The sequence below is a fragment of the Amblyomma americanum genome, chromosome 10 (assembly GCF_052857255.1).
Source record: "Amblyomma americanum isolate KBUSLIRL-KWMA chromosome 10, ASM5285725v1, whole genome shotgun sequence".
NCBI classification, from domain to species: Eukaryota; Metazoa; Arthropoda; class Arachnida; order Ixodida; family Ixodidae; genus Amblyomma; species Amblyomma americanum.
The window spans coordinates 67,730,307-67,747,522 of record NC_135506.1 but is presented as its reverse complement, the minus strand read 5'-3'; the positions used below and the strand labels follow the sequence as shown (position 1 = coordinate 67,747,522).

Here is a 17,216-nt window from a genome sequence, read left to right as displayed (position 1 = left end):
AACAGTAGATGACCATTGCTTATCTTCTCATCAGTTAAATTTGCTGCACTGCAAAACTGTTTTCTGAAAGGTTTCTTGAAGCCATTCGAATGTCAACACTGGATAATTCTGGCCTTTTTTTTCAGTCCCCCGAGGTCCTAACTAATGTGGTTTTATTCTGTTGGGAAACCAATGCAATATTGATAACTTTTTTTTCACCATACCGCCAGTCGGGGACTGCTGGTTGAGTAAAGACATCAGTGCTTTTCACCCATATTGTTTTATGGGTTTTATTACATTTGGCCCAAAAATAACAAAACCAGCTCTAAGACATTCTGTCCCCCCTTCAACAAGCTTTTATTGTAAATGCAAATTATTTCAAGTGACGAACTAAGAGAATGCAGTGTTGAGCCCGGAAGAAGAGGGAGGATGTAATACAGTGGTTGGCCTATTGAGAGATGAACGTATCCTCGTTGGAATACATGCGTCCCTGTGAGAGCCGATTAGCTGTGCTGGACCACAAGTACGGTACTTTGCAGCGGTTGCCTCTGCTGTAAGATGGGACGAATAGTTGGCCTGACTACCTGTTCGTACTTTGCAGGTTGGTCCAGCTGAATGGCGCCGCTCGGACGTGCCCGCCAGCTTCCCTGAGCCCCGAGCCGAAACCAACGCTACACCAGCTGATGCAACAGAGGCATGTTGCAGCGCCACCCTTGGGCTCACCGCTGAAGGAAGGACCGCCCTCGCCAGTGACCTCTCCTCCTCCCATGTACCCACCCCCGCACCACCTGCAGTTTGGATCAGGAGGGCCACGAAGCATGCACCGGCACCAGTGACCAATGGCCGGAAGATAAAGGAACACCACCAGTGATGCCGCGTACCACGCCGAGATGAGACGTCGCCCATCGCCAGTTGAGGCCACCAGTGCTAGCTGTCAGGATGGGCCGACCAAAAGGAGTTTGTGCCATCTCGGGGGTGACCAAGGAATGGTGATCAGCAGCGCCGCCTGGAAAGAGCACCTGCCGCTCTTTGTGCAGTTAAACAAAAAGAAAGCGAGAGACGAATGCCAGGCTTTGGTGGCACTGTGCTGGCTGCAGTTCCACAGTCTGCTCCAAAGGCAGCCTCGTGACGTCATTGCAGTGGCTGGTCTGAACTCCCTCCTGTGTGGCGGCCCTTAGAGGGGGGCTCTTTTCCCACTTTCAGGGGTGCAGAATAAAGTAAAGCCCCCGCCAGCTACAGCTGTGGAGGACGAGACGAACACACGTGTTACGATCGACATTGACGGCACACCTCCCGTCACAACGCTGGAGAGCACCTGCTGCTTTTTTAGAGCATCCTCTCAAGTCGTCTTTGCGCACCAAACTTTGGCAGCCAAGAAAAATCCCACGTTTTGTTGCTTTTATTGTGCACCTATATATATATATATATATATATATATATATTTTTTTTGTAGGGAGGAAATTGTTTTTTCAACGAGGCCCTGCCATGCCTAGCCATGTTTGCAGCACTGACAGGGTTCAGGTGTGGTGCCACCTCCCTTCACCTCTGGGGGCCACTTCTGCATTTTTTTTTTCTGCACACTGTTGCCAAACTTGATGGCAAGGTGAAAAAACAGTTAGTCCTCCTCTCGTGCAAACGTTGGGACTGCTGACAAGTACACCATAGACATGCTTGCAGTCACTGCTTTAGCTTCCAATTAAGTCGGAAACCTTTGCCTTTCAACCACACTGGATACATGTTTGATAGGCAGCGACCTTTGAGCAGCTGCTCATGACTGCATGAGTCGCGTGCAGTACAGTGGTCCTGGCTAAATGTGCTGACCTGGGGAATGCAGGGGCCTATCACTCACTTTACGTTACTTGTTTATATATATATATATATATTTGTGTGTATTTTTTTTTCTTTGAGTGGCATTGAACAAGGGTCTCTTTTACGTCCCCTCCTGTTTATATCTCTCCCTGCTGTGGTGGCCAATTTTAATTTGAGGAGGGGTCATGGCTAAAAAAACAGGCACAAAGCACACTCGTCAGTTTCTCACTCCGCTGCTCAGGTTTGTGTGGAAAACTATGTGCGTCGCCCTTTAGGTGAGAAGAGGAATGAATTAGATGCTTTGTCGTCCCTTTCTTGAGTGACCTCGCAACATTTAGAGAGCAGATGGCCAGGTGGATGGGTTGGGAAATAGTCATTTCTTTATACAACACGTACCTACCGCAAGTCGTCGATGTCGACACGAGTCCCAGAGTCACACATTGGGAGTGCCCCGCAAAATGGCATAGCTGTTCAGATAGGGGCGCATTCCTTTTCCCCAATTCGTTTTTCCCCTTTCTCCCATTTCATGACCGAGCCAGCGATTGGCAGCTGTCGAGCAAGCTTTTTGTCCCCATCTATCATCTCAAGAGCACAGAGCCTCCTGGAGTGTTAATATAATGTCCCACTACCGCATCTTCTGTGTCACCTCAGTGACCTGCTTTTTGTGGTGGTTTTTTTGTTTTGCTTTATTTTTAGAGCAGCAGACTTCGTAGAAAACTTCATAATTGAGGGCCCGGTGTTGCCGTACATGGTACTGTGGTCCAACTGATTTCGAGTAAAATCTGGTAGCATTTTATTATTTAATAGATGTGTCAGTAAAGTGCACTTTGAGCAAACCTGCTATGGTGAACATTGAGCTACCCAGGGTTGGTCAGATGCTGAAATGCTTGCCTTAATGCTTCTCCAGCACAATGCTGCAGTTGAGCCACATGCAGCCAGCTTTCCCTGACAGCGTCACCCCGTGCGCATGTATGTAGCGTATATTTGAGCATTCTGTCATGCTCACTCGCCAGTTTCATGACAACTGTCTTGGTTTCTCCGTCTCTCTATGCCTGAGGGAGCGTTCCTCGAACAGGCACCACTGCTGTGCAAATTGTTCGACCACAGAGAGAGCCCCCAGAGCATGAGCAAGTCTCGTTCTGTTTCAGTCAATGAGGTGGGGTTAGTCTGAAAAGGAACGTTCCACAAGACTGGCAGGAGAGAGAGAAAAGAAAATAGTCTTCCGTGAAGGTTCTTGTCCTGACATTTGTGCTTTTTTTTTACATGGTTTTGTCCTGTTTTTTTTTTCCTATCCGTATTGTCTATGATGCCACGTGATGGTGATACTGGAACAAGTGTGAGCAAGTTTATGCTTGACTATCGTGTGCGTGAATGGTGGTCTGCATGAAAGGAGGAAACTAGTGACCTTTTCGAGTGAGTGATGACCACAGGTGTAGAAAGAAAAAAGATCATGGCGGCCTGTGCCTGCACCCCCCCCCCTTTCCCATTTTGTTAGCTTTTTTCTTTTTTTTATATATATCTGCGTGCAAGTTTTCTGGTGCAGTGGCTGCAGCAACTGAACATTTATTAGAGTGCTTGCGTAAAGATGTAGAAGAGTAAAAAAAAAGCAAGTTTCTAGGTAATATTCGTACATATTTAATAATAAAAAGATGACTTGTTGTATACAATTTCCATGTCCTACAACCTTGTGTCTCTCTGCTCTTCTGAAGTTTAAGATCAAGCCTGAAGGGACTTTAAGTTTGTCTGTATTAATAATTCGTGTTTTGAACTGATTTTTTTTTAAATAGTAGTGCTCAGTTGAGTTGCTAACTGTACACTTACGAGGGAACCAGAGAAAGCAGCCGTAAAAATGAAGAAAAATTCATGCAGGCAATGAGGGGGAATTTTTGTGAAAGGAAAGCCTGCCATCCACTGAGCTCCCAACACATGTAAATGTGGTCTCTTGTGACCATAGTGACCCATGGCTGCTTGATCAGACTGGGTTTAAGAAAAAAACAAAGGCAAAGGGGCAGGTGTCTCAGCTAAAAGTAACCTATCTTTTATAAGAGTGTCCTAGCTCACTGAATAAGGGCTGTTGACAGTCTGATGGCCTAGTCTGCAGCATTTTTTTCATTCTAAGCTAATTAAGCATTAAAGCCTAATTGGCTAACATTTTAGATATTGGTTTCAAGATTGAAGTGTCAGTTCAGAAGTTTTAGATCACCTTCAAAAACATCTGGCTAATGTGTTTGCACCAAGGTACCATTGACCCTTTCAGGCACTTTGTGCATTGCAAAATCAATGCTTTTGATAAGAGTGTGCTACAGTTTGCACTGATTTCTTTGTTTCAGATCAATTTAGCACCCCTCATATCCTATTATGGTCTTTTTATCTCGACTAGCAAACAGTACAGCCGCTGTGGTAGCTCAGTGGTTATGGCGCTCGGCTGCTGACCTGAAAGACACTGGTTCGATCCCAGCCGTGGCGATTGAATTTCGATGGTGGAGAAATTCTAGAGGCCCGTGTACTGTGCGATGTCAGTACACGTTAAAAAACCCCAGATGGTCAAAATTTCTGGAGCCCTCCTCGGTGGCTCAGTGGTTAGGGCGCTCGGCTACTGATCCGGAGTTCCCGGGTTCGAACCCTACCACAACGTCTACGGCGGCTGCGTTTTTATGGAGGCAAAACGCTAAGGTGCCCATGTGCTGTGCGATGTCGGTGCACATTAAAGATCCCCAGGTGGTCAAAATTATTCCAGAGGGCTCCCTCATTTCTTTCTTCTTTCCCTCCTTTATCCCTTCCCTAGCCTCTTTCTTCTTTCACTCCCTCCATTATCCCTTCCCCTCAGGTGACGAAGGAACGAGACAGATACTGTGCCATTTCCTTTACCGAAAAACGAATTATTATTACTCTACAATAGGGCATCCCTCGTAGCCAGAGTCGCTTTGGGAGGTTAAACCCCTATAAACCAAACCAAACGTGCAAAGTATTGGGTATTTGCAAATGATTCCTTGGTCCGAAGCAAATATTTCTAGTACTTCTGGCACACAAAAAGGATTAAACGGCACAATAGGCATTTTCAAAATCGTATTTTTCTAACTCGAAGGCCATTACATACATTGATGCTGTGTCAACTTTCTGCACAAATGTCTATCGGGAATTAGGAGAATTAGCCGACCTAAATGCAGTACCGTATCTATGGGTTGTGAGAGCTATACATGGGGCCTCCAACTACTGCGGAATGGGGCACCCATCGCCATGTGTTCCGTACTCTCGCCATTGCTCTTGCTTAGCGAATTTCATGCAATGAGCGGCTGCGGCAGCTTCAGTCGGCTCAGACTCATTCCGCAGAAGTGAAGGCCTTCGATTAGAGCGAATTAGCATACCGTGATCCGCTCCCGCTGGGAGCCGCTGCACATGCGCACATCGCATTGAGGGTGCCATAAGGCGCCAGCCAGCTGTTTGCTCTCCTGCCCCATCGGGACCAGTTAGCGCGTGGACACTGGCGGCGCAGTACCATAACGGCGCTTGCGCACCGCGGGTTTTGCGGCCGCAGACAGTTGGCAAGTACAGATGTTGGAGTTAAAGGTCCTCAGGTGGTCGAAATTATTCCGGGCCCTCCACTACGGCACCTCTTCCTGCTTTCACTACCACCTTTATCCCTTCCCTTACGGCGCGGTTCAGGTCTCCACCGAGATACGCGAGACAGTTACTGTGCCATATCAATTCTTGAAAAACCAGTTTTTATTCTCCCAACTTCTCGAGCATGCTCGTAGCCGGGGTGGTCGGGGCTTTCGCTGCGTGCGCCGCGGTGCCATACCGAAGGAGGTAAGCTGAACCTAAACCACATGGAGAGAGTTCCAGACGCATTATTCGCTCGAGACGAATACTTTGAAATTTCGAATACCAAATATTCGGATCGAATCGAATATCGTCACTTTACTATGCGAGCAAATATTCGCACATGCTTAAAGAATACACATCTAAAGAAATTGGCTAGTTCGGTTATGGTTATGCCTTATGATTTAGCCTATGGTTAATTATGCTTACGGTTTAGCTTATGGTTATGCTTTATGATTTAGCCTATGGATATGCTGTTCAGCTTCCTTTTCACGCCGTTTAGCGCGACACGTGCCTGTCGTAGTCCTGGCGTTTGAGTCTGCTTTGCTGCGTCGTTTTGCGAGACCTTCTCGTTCAGGTGTCTCGGATGCTCGTTGAGCTTTCAGCCTTTCATTTCTTCGCTCCTTTTCATCCAACTACTGTGGTAGCACTTCTGTGTCGGTAGTATCACTCTCTTCCATGTTGAATGCGCACGCCTATTCTCTGGCAAGCGATTATATAGCCGGCCTCCGCGATAAACGCGCTAGCGGCGAACGTCAAACGATGACGCATAGCGCGCGGCAGTGGCCACCTGCGCCGCGCGTGGCAGCGGCGAAAGGTCAGGCGGCGGCGGCCACCTGCGCCGTGCGTGACGTCACTCGTGCTCCGACATACGCCGGCTCGCACGTTGACGCGTAGCGAAAAATTGGCAATGGTTTAGCTCTGATTAACCCTGGTTGAATTGCGAAAGCTTCGTTTCCTCGGCACGCCGTCTACGCAGCGTCTCATTCCGACGCTTTCGAGAAAAACCGGTCGCTTCCGCAGTTGGAGTCGCTCCGGGACGTGGCACGACTTCTAGCCGCAGCTTCGTTACGACACTTCTCGAGTCGTGCGGCGCGTTCTTCTGGCGTCTCTTGAGCGCGTTCTCTCTTCCCCGCTTCGTTCTGTCGTTGTAGCGTCTCTTTCGCGCTCTCCATAATGACTACAATACGCTGACCCACCGCTACCTCCCCCCCGTCCAAAGCGACGCCACCTCTCCCTCTACCCCAGCGGAGCACATGGTGGAGCCATAGATGGAACGAGCGGCGTCGATGGCGGCGCCATCTGTAGGAGGGCGGCTGTGGCGTTGCTAGGCAACGGCGGCTCAAGGTCGTTCGTCGACCATGGCATATATATGGTTGGTTGGTTTTGGGGAAAAGGAAATGGCGCAGTATCTGTCTGATATATCGTTGGACACCTGAACCGCGCCGTAAGGGATGGGATAGAGGGAGCGAAAGAAGAAAGGAGTAGGTGCCGTAGTGGAGGGACACTCCATGGGCTTGCCTGTGTCCTCCGCGGTTCTTTCCATTGGCGCTTCTTCGCTTGGACGAAGCGACAGGAGTGTGCGCTCTGCTGTGCAACATTTTCTTGCAAAATTACGACATTGAAACATTACAGGCATTGTATACTATTATGCACATTAAGCCATTGTCCCGTCTTCGATCTCCAAGTTAACTGGACCCCTTTCCTTCCCTCTTCCAATCTATCAGGCTACATACTATTGCCACTCCTTTTCCCGTCAAAACTTTCCTGTATCCAGTAATTAACCGCCTGTGTCTTGGCCACTCCCCCGTAGTGGGTATCTGCCAGCAACGTCTGAGGCCTTCCTTCCGGCATAATTTTAAACCACCTGGTGATCTTTATCGTGCACTGACATCGCACAGCACACGGGTGCCTTAGGGCTCATTTACATTTGAGTCGCAGTGGTCGCGCGACCAGCATTCGTCTGCGACTACACCACAGTTCGACAACACCGATGTTCACACTTCCAAGGGAAACCTGCGGGTCGCCTTCTCGTTCGATTCTCGTTTGAAGTGAGAACTCTTGAGAATGACGCCGTTCGCGCGCTTTCGAGAGTTTCGTCTGCTTTGGCCGCGTCTCCTGCGCTCTGGTCCATCGATATTAGCAATGTACTGCGACGACCTTAGCTAAGAGGAAGATATAGCTGCAATGTGCACCGCGGCCGTACAAGTGGCCTGTCGGCCAGCCTGAATGCAGGCCGCTAGCGTCAGAAAAATGTACTAGTATGTTGTTTGTTCGCGTTCATACCATATATGCTCTGGGAAGCACACTAAATTCTAAAATGAATCAATTTTGAGGGTCGTTGCCATGGCCAATACCGAGCTGCTCGATACAAGCGAATTTCTTCTCATAGCCGCTTTGCTGCTGTTGCCCACAGCGGCTCTATCACCTGGCGTCTGCTTTCTCCGCTGCTGAAGGCGTCGTGGAAATCGAGCATATTTTTATATTATGAGACGGGGTTCACAATAAAGCCGTGACGAAAGTAGCATCTTGGTTACAGCGCTGGTCAGTTCCGAAACGCCCTCAGCTGTAGCATCTATGTGAAACCGGCTAGGCTTAGCGACGACTACGGCAGCCAAGGAGCAGACGTCGCCGAGCGGCGTCGTTGTCGAAAGCTCGGCGTCGTTGTCGAAAACCGAGCAGCGAGCGACTGGCCCGCGACTGTTGCTTTTCGACCAACGCGACCGTTTGCGACTGTTTTCGACCAAAACAGTCGCGCGACCTATGCGATTCTCAAGTGTGAATGAGCCCTTAGCCATCTTCGTGTACTGACATCGCACAGCACACGGGCGCCTTAGCATTTTGCCTCCATAAAAACGCAGCCGCCGCGGTCGGGTTCAAACCCGGGAACTCCGGATCAATAGCCGAGCGCCGTAACCACCGCGGCGGGTCCATGGCATATGGCTGGCGTAGTTGTAAAGCTTTCTCTTTAAAATACCTTGGTAGCAAGACCGCCGCCATTTTTATTTTCGGCGTTTCTAGCATCATGTGCGTCTTCTAAGCAGACCATATGGATCCCCTGATACTTCGTACGAAATTTTGCAAATCCATGTAAAGAATTACCCACTTGCATTTTCCTCTGAAAAACTATAATCAGTTATGTTTATGTCCCGGCCCGAATATGCTGTTTAGGAGGGAAAATTTTATTTTCAGTAAAAAAATGCGCCTGCACCTGCAAAAAGACCAGAATATGCCTGATTACTGCACTCATCCAGGGTTACATCGCTTTACTTACCGGCCTTAGAAGAAAGCTGCCACGTGACCGCTGCTGGCTTATCTCTCGCCTAATGCGCGCGCAAATCCCCATTACTGGGAGACCACTCCAGAAAAAAAGCGGATTTTGTTCTCAGAGGTGCTGATCGGGACGCTTGAACAGCAGCGCTGTCATGTAGAAACTTATTTTGCGAGCTTTGTTTTGAAGGACTATAGACACAATTTTTTTTATTGCGTGTTTGCTTCTTTCGGGCGATGAGTTAGTCAATGGTATGCATACGAGTACCCGTGGTATTCGTCTACGACCGCTAAATAATTTAGGATTGAATTTTTTGGCTCTGTTTCGGTTTCAGCTGTCAGCTAACTTTATTTAGCCAAAGGGTGGTAGCTTGCTCCCCCGTGGGCCTCAGTCTAAGCCGAGGGCCCGGGGGTTTGTCTACCGGGCCGGGGACGGTGCCGTTGGTCGGTCACAGCCTCGTCGAACGATGGCTGTGACGTTTAGGTCACGGGGTGATGTTGAGGTGACCACCGAGATCTGAGAGCTATATTGCGCCCGTTCCTTTCGTTAAAAATATTTCCTTTCCTTAATAATAATAATTGGTTTTGGGGGAAAGGAAATTGCGCAGTATCTGTTTCATATATCGTTGGACACCTGAACCGCGCCGTAAGGGATAAAGGAGGGAGTGAAAGAAGAAAGGAAGAAGAGGTGCCGTAGTGGAGAGCTCCGGAATAATTTCGACCACCTTGAGATCTTTAACGTGCACTGACATCGCACAGCACACGGGCGCCTTAGCGTTTTTCCTCCATAACGTTTTTCCTCCATAAACGACCTCAAAACACTTTCGCGGGGTTGAGATACGTGTCCACCGAGATGTCGAGATCTGAGAGCTACTGCGCCCTTTCCTTTCCTCAAGGACGTTTCCTTTCCTCAAAACATGCTTTCGCATTCCTTCCTTTTATTATTATTTTAATAAAGCCCCTTAATTACTACTACATCCCTTCACGCGATCTCGCCGCGGTGGCTCAGTGGTTAAGGCGCTCGGTTACTGATCCCTAGTTCCCGGGTCCTAACCCGACTGCGGCGGCATCGTTTCGATGGAGGCGAAATACAAAACGCGCCAGTGTGCTGTGCGATGTCAGTGCACGTTAAAGATCCCCAGGTGGACGAAATTATCCCGGAGCCCTCCACTACGGCACCTCTTCCTTTATTCTCTCAGTCCCTCCTTTATCCTTTCCTTTACGGCGCAGTTCAGGTGTCGGCCGATATGTGAGACCATAGGAGGCTATGCTGAGACAGATACTGCGCCATTTCCTTCCCCCAAAACCAACTTTCAATTTGCCTTCACGTCGGAATGCAAATGGTGTCAGGAACTGGCAACCTACGACCACATATTCTGGATCTGTAGCACAGCTCCGCGACCGGCGGATATTATGCGTTCCTTCTCTCGAGCAGCGGTAGGCCGTATTTTCCAGCTCAGACCCGGTCGTCCAGATTAGGGCCGTGCGGAGTGGGCCACCCAGGTCGCCGTCAGCCATGCGTTGATGGCCATGCATCTATCACGGAATCGTCCGCACATGCGTTCTGACGAAAATAAAGTTTTTCCTCCATCCATCCATTCAATACCGGCTACACTTCAGATGGATTCTTTATGTCATACAGATATGCTGAATCAAAAAGTTGCAGGAATTGATGCATAGGAACGGGAGTTTTGGGGGAACGGAAATGGCGCAGTATCTCTCTCTCACATATCGGTGGACACCTGAACCGCGCCGTAAGGGAAGGGATAAAGGAGGGAGTGAACGAGGAAAGAGGTGCCGTAGTGGAGGGCTCCGGAATAATTTCGACCACCTAGAAATTCCCATTACAAAGTTGGGACTCGCATTGTCGGTCCCCCTCCTCCTCTCTTTCGGCGCGAGCGCCAGAGGTTTTGCATTGCATCAAGCTTGCGAAGACCTCCACAATTACATAACAGCTACCGGCAGATTCCCTGGCTAATTGCTTCCAAAATTTCCGCATTTAAAAGACCGTTTGGGTACTTTCATATCAATTCTCGGATATTCTCTCCCGATATTTTGTTTTTATTTTCTTTTTAATTACTTTGAAATTTCACCCAAGGCACACTCATTAGCTTGGCACTCCGGGAATCCCGGAAACGAGGCTACCAACGCTTTAGCCCGAGGTTCTCTCAACCGGGCATCGGCGGCCTCCGATCTGGAGTTCTCACGGGAGCGTACGCATTCCTTCCGTGAACTGACGCAGGCCTGCAAAGCCGAGCGTCGGCTGTACCCCCCACCCCATCCCTCCCTCGACAATCATCACCAGACACTTTTGAGGCGGCTCCAAACACGCACTTTACCCTCCCTTTATATACGCTCGCGCTATCACCAAGTCCACACAAACCCCTCCTGCACCCTCTGCCACCACCCCAAAGCCACTTTCGATCATATCCTTTTCCACTGCCCGGCGGATCCTCCCCCGCGGGGCCTGGAGCGCCTTACCACTTGGGAGGCTTGGGAGGCCCTGCTGCGCTTCGAGGACCCGGCCAAGCAAGCCATCGCCGCAGGCCGGGCTGCCAGCGTCATGAGCCTCCGGGACATGAACGTTTGAGTGTAGTGGGGCCGTGCGGGGGCCCTAGGACCTGCACGTCCTAAACTCCCCTGTGTCTAATAAAGTTTCCACCACCACCACCTAGCTTGGCACCAGTTTACCCTCTTCTATGGGATCTCCTCACTGAACCCTGGCCAGTCCCCCGTCGTGGGTATGTGCCATGTGTCGAAGGCAACAAAAACAACCTGGGGATCTTTAATGTGCAGCTGATATCGCACAGCACACGGGTGCCATAACGTTTCGCCACCATCGAAACGTGGCCTGACCACTGATCGAGCCACTGCGGCGGGAAAAAAATGAAAATTGGTTTTCGGGGAAAGGAAATGGCGCAGTGTATGTCTTACATCGCGGCGGACACCTGAAGGGAAGGGAAGGAACGGAAGGGAAGGTATAAAGGAGGGAGTGTTAATTAAACCGCTTTTTTCAATGTTCATGTCCTTAATCAATGAATTGATTACGATGATTTCATTAACTCGTCATCGCTTATCACGCACCAATTAATCATCAATCACTAGAACCACAAATTACTGCGATATGATTTTTTACGCAGCCCCCGATTATTTCCGACACGCGGTGCCGACTACTACGCCGACGGCTTTTCGACCAAACGAGCTTGTCGCGTAACGATGCCTTGTGAGCGATGTTAATTTGCTCTTGATTAGGCCAGTACTTTGAGCACTGGATTTCTTCAAAAATCCGGACAGATAAATGCGGAAGTGTCTGTATTACTCAGTGAGCTTTGACAGGCCTGGTTTATGGGCAAAACCACCGTCGTTTGCATGCATATTTATTTTTTTAATTTAACAAACACTGCAGGCCCTAAGTGGGCCCAAGCAGGAGGGGCGAAAAAAAAATACAGCATTGTGAATATCAATTCATCGCACGAAACATAAGTAAAATACACTGAGACATGTTCAACTCTTACAATACAACATGTAAATATACGAAACACGACTATGAGGTAGACGACAACAATTTGTCAATGGAATTAATCGATAGACATGGTGACATCAGAAGGCAGCTTGTTCCATTCCTCGATGGTGCGTGGATAAAAAGAATAATTAAATACATTAATTTTAGTTTGATACGGCGCTAAAGAATGTGCATAAAGATGTCTTGTGGGACGAGTTGCAAGGGGTGCACGTGACGAGTTTGTTGAATAAACCGCCTAAACCGTGAAGCAACCAGCTAGACATGTGGAATGGTGTCGCCATCTGCCGAAAATGAACAATACTTGTTAAGTTAATTGTGCAGTGATAATAATAACCCCTGTGAACTACAAATTCACCCTTTAAAACAATCTAATTTCTATCCTGCTGGACTTTGAGGATTAGACAGACAGACCATAGAAACCATTAATAGTAAGAAACTCTATGAGACAGACAGACAGACAGACAGACAGACAGACGGACGGACGGACGGACGGACGGACGGACGGATAGATAGATAGATAGATAGATAGATAGATAGATAGATAGATAGATAGATAGATAGATAGATAGATAGATAGATAGATAGATAGATAGATAGATAGATAGATAGATAGATAGATAGATAGATAGATAGATAGATAGATAGATAGATAGATAGATAGATAGATAGATAGATAGATAGATAGATAGATAGATAGATAGATAGATAGATAGATAGATCATCATAATCATCATCAGCCTTACTACACCCACTGCAGGGCAAAGGCCTCTCCCATGTCTCTCCATTTAACCCTATCCTTTGCCAGCTGCATCCACCCTTTGCCTGCAAACTTCTCAATCTCATCCGCCCACCTAACCTTCTGCAGCCCCCTGCTCCGCTTACTTTCTCTTGGAATCCACTCCGTTACCCTTAAGGACCAGCGGTTATCTTGCCTTCGCATTACATGCCCTGCCCAAGCCCATTTCTTTCTCTTGATTTCTACTAGGATGTCATTAACCCGTGTTTGTTCCCTCACCCACTCTGCCCGCTTCCGATCTCTTAACGTTACACCTATCATTTTTCTTTCCATGGCTCGCTGCGTTGTCCTTAACTTAAGCTGAACTCTTTTCGTTAGCCTCCACGTTTCTGCCCCGTAGGTGAGTACCGGTAAGATTATGCTGTTGTACACTTTCCTCTTGAGGGTAATTGGTAAACTGCCACTCATGATCTGCGAGAGTTTGCCGTATGCGCTCCACCCCATTCTTATCCTTCTAGTTATCTCCCTCTCATGATCCGGATCAGCTGTCACTACCTGCCCTAAGTAGACGTATTCCGTCACAATTTCTAGGCTCTCGCTGCCAATTGTGAACTGTTGTTCCCTTGCTAGGCTGTTGAACATTACCTTGGTTTTCTGCATGTTAATTTTTAGGCCCATCGATCTGCTCTGCCTGTCTAACTCATTGATCATGATTTGCAGTTCACCTCCTGAGTGACTCAGCAAGGCAATGTCATCAGCAAATCGCAGATTATTTAGGTATTCTCCATTTATTCTTATTCCCAACTGTTCCCAATTCAGGCCTCGAAATACCTCCTGTAAACATGCGGTGAACAGCATTGGCGAGATCGTGTCTCCTTGCCTGACGCCCTTCCTTATTGGAATTTTATTGCTGACTTTATGGAGGACTATAGTAGCTGTGCAGTTGCTATATATATATATATATATATATATATATATATATATATATATATATATATATATATATATATATATATATATATATATATATATATATATATATATATATATATATATATATATATATATATATATATAAAATCCGCGTGTTGATGGAATTGCATAACCAGGCCTGGAGTGCGGCCTGATCTCGGTAACCAGAACCGACAACGCACTCTCACCAGAGCAGGATTTGGCCACCCTGGTGTAGTACTTGGCCACAACCTTCTATGATCAAACCAATTAACAGAATAGATAGATAGATAGATAGATAGATAGATAGATAGATAGATAGATAGATAGATAGATAGATAGATAGATAGATAGATAGATAGATAGATAGATAGATAGATAGATAGATAGATAGATCACAAAGTAAGGGCGACATACTTGGTGTCGCCGTCGATCGAGAGATAATAATTGTTTTTTGGGGAAAGGAAATGGCGCAGTATCTGTCTCATATATCGTTGGACACCTGAACCGCGCCGTAAGGGAAGGGATAAATGAGAGAGTGAAAGAAAAAAGAAAGAGGTGCCGTAGTGAAGGGCTCTGGAATAATTTCGACCGCCTGGGGATCTTTAACGTGCACTGACATCGCACAGCACACGGGAGCCTTAGCGTTTTGCCTCCATAAAAACGCAGCCGCCGCGGTCGGGTTCGAACCCGGGAACTCCGGATCAGTAGCCGTGCGCCCTAACCACTGAGCCACCGCGGCGGGTATCGGTCGAGAGAAGACACACTTTTTCACCTTCCTTTATTAGCGTAGTTCGAAGATTTCATTCGATTAAAAACCAGGATAAGGTTGCATCAACTTCTATGAGAGCGTCATATCACAACCTCCTCGCAGCTGTTCCTTCTTCATGGGCCTTCGTCCCCCTCCAGCCAACGTCACTTTTGTTCTAATAACGTTACCTGCAACGTTGCCGCGGCTGTTGCCCCATTCCTTATGTATTTTGAGCTCTAGCCAAAGCATCAACGCAAGCTGCAAGGAGCTCCAGGAAATTGCTTCAGCCAATACCTTCTGAAGAACATGCCTGAAGCGTCTCGTCGATTTCAATGGGCCTCGAGACCGCGTCGACCTTGCGCAGACTGGCCGCTAGGCGGCGCTTAAAGATGACACTCAATTTCGGTTTCAATGGCTGGGAGACTGATGTGCGGCGCCCGATCATTCTGTTTTATTCTTTTTTCGGAATTTGAGCAACAACTTTTAGTTCGCTAACGACAAAAAACGTGGTTTGGGTGCCTCAGAGTGCAGCAAATGCTTAAAAAGTGTAAGATTACTGAAAGAGGATCATCAGTTTCGATTTCGAAATCTGAAAGCGTGCTGTGCACCCCGTTCTATCATGCCGTCAGGTTCTTTTCTCTGCTGCATAACCAGTAACTTTTGGACGGTTTACAACAAAAGGAGCATGTTCGAAACATCCAAATTGCAGCAAGTGCTTGAAGTGGCTAGAAATACTGCAAAATATGTATTTACACTGCGTGATGCATGGTTGTATATATTGTACTGTTGCCAATGCAAGAAATAAACTACTTCGGACAAGCAAAAAGGGAAAAGAATCAATGAGATAGAATAAGGGCAGGAGGATGTCCGGAATTACCTGAGCTCTCAACTGGAGCCAGGTGACCCGTGGCAAAGGACGACTGCATATGGCGCTCAATGAATGGAAGCCGGAGACGTCGCAGTAACTTGCCTGGGGAGTCGCTGGCCCGCAGGGAGCACATACCTCATACCTAATGTTCATAGAACTTTGCGAAGCGCGCATTTGTTACAATCTTGCCGCGGAGAATTGCGAGAGATGTTTAGATCGGGTGAAGCAGATCTTAGAGCTAGGGCAGACTAGCTGGGGTGTTTCTGGTCATTTTTCCGATGAGCTTTCGTCGAACGGTGCCTGCTTGAATAACGTTGACAAATTTAAAACAAACTCATGCCCCTCTTCTCCATTCTTTTCGCTAGAAACACAGCTCACTAGGTTACTGTGTGATGCACACGTGCGCAGTGACGTCGGGAATAACGCAGCAGGCCTGATTGACCGGATTTATCCAAATTACAAGCACGTGCGCTGATGAAATGACAACTGGAACAAGGGGAGTATCAGGCATGGCGAAAGACGTGTGAATATTTAAAAAAAAACTGCGCTTGGAGGCACAGACATGAGCGAACTTACAAGGAAAACTGGCATGCGTCGGTGCGATGAAGGCGGAGGAATTCGTTTCTTACTGCTCAGTGGTTAGGGCGCTCGGCTACTGATCCGGGGTACCCGAGTTCGAACCCGACCGTGGCGGCTGTTTTTATGGAGGCAAAACGCTATGGCGCCCGTGTGCTATCCCCAGGTGGTCGAAATTATTCCGGAGCCCTCCACTACGGCACCTATTTCTTCATTACTTCTTTCACTCCCTCATTTATTCCTTCCCTTACGGCGCGGTTCAGGTGTCCAACGATATATAAGACAGATACTGCGCCATTTCCTTTAGCCAAAAACCAATTATTATTATTATTATTACTGCAGTTTCAAGAATTTTCGGGAAATAGGTTTCTTTGTACATGTACAACTTCACAACTGCGTTCTTGTCTGTTATGTCAAGTGCATGGTATGTTAGCAACGGTTTGATGAACTGCTTGCATATAATATGCCGCTATCCTTGTTCTCACAGGTCAGGACAGGGAAATCCGCGATTTTATTCACACTGCAGTTTGAATGCTTGCTCTATATGTAGAGGAAGCATGCGTCCAGTGGCCTTTGAAGATGCGTTCGGTCTTTGAGCATGATATTGACGAACTTCTTGAGGACCTGTAACACTCTTAGGAGCGCTGAAGTCGGTTAAAAGAGTCCGCGCTTGTCTTGGTGGGCAGTCGAACTGTCTACAGTAGCATTTCCTTGGCTGGTAATGCAAGCTACAAACTGCAGAATAATTTGATGTTGAGTTTGGATGCCATTTTTTTTTTCAAATTATCTCGAGCCGTCTTTCCAGGAGTTCTAAATTGGCAACAATTTTATGAAACGAAGCGCCAGGCTTCTTGTTTCGCTGACTGGACATTCAAAACGAAATGCAACCGCAATGCAGTTTCAGTAGCTACTCCCTCCAGCAACTGCAGTAATCGAAGCGTCACTTTTCAAACGGTAACACTAAACATACCACACAAAAATAATATAATAAACAGCGCACCAGAAGGCATACTTTTTGCTGCAACAGCAATCACAAGAAAATTCTGTGCTGCCTGGGTGTCGTCCGCTAGAAGGTCATCTGACGGCGCCGCCATACGGCGGACGCGCGCTCTACGGCGGGCAGAAAAATCCCTGGCGCTTCAAGCATGTTCTT

General features: G+C 47.7%; 1 protein-coding gene across 21 annotated transcripts in view; it reads left to right on the top strand.

Moving 5' to 3' along the window:
- The window catches only part of Wnk (Wnk kinase), a 138,266-nt gene extending 134,795 nt beyond the window's left edge, over window positions 1–3,471 (top strand). For all 21 annotated transcript variants that reach the window (XM_077638975.1, XM_077638985.1, XM_077638995.1 and 18 more), the window contains one exon: window positions 581–3,471. In XM_077638975.1, the coding sequence (XP_077495101.1) occupies window positions 581–815 (235 nt within the window). In that variant the 3' untranslated portion in view covers window positions 816–3,471. The remainder of the gene's footprint in view (window positions 1–580) is intronic.
- Window positions 3,472–17,216: the final 13,745 nt, after the last annotated feature.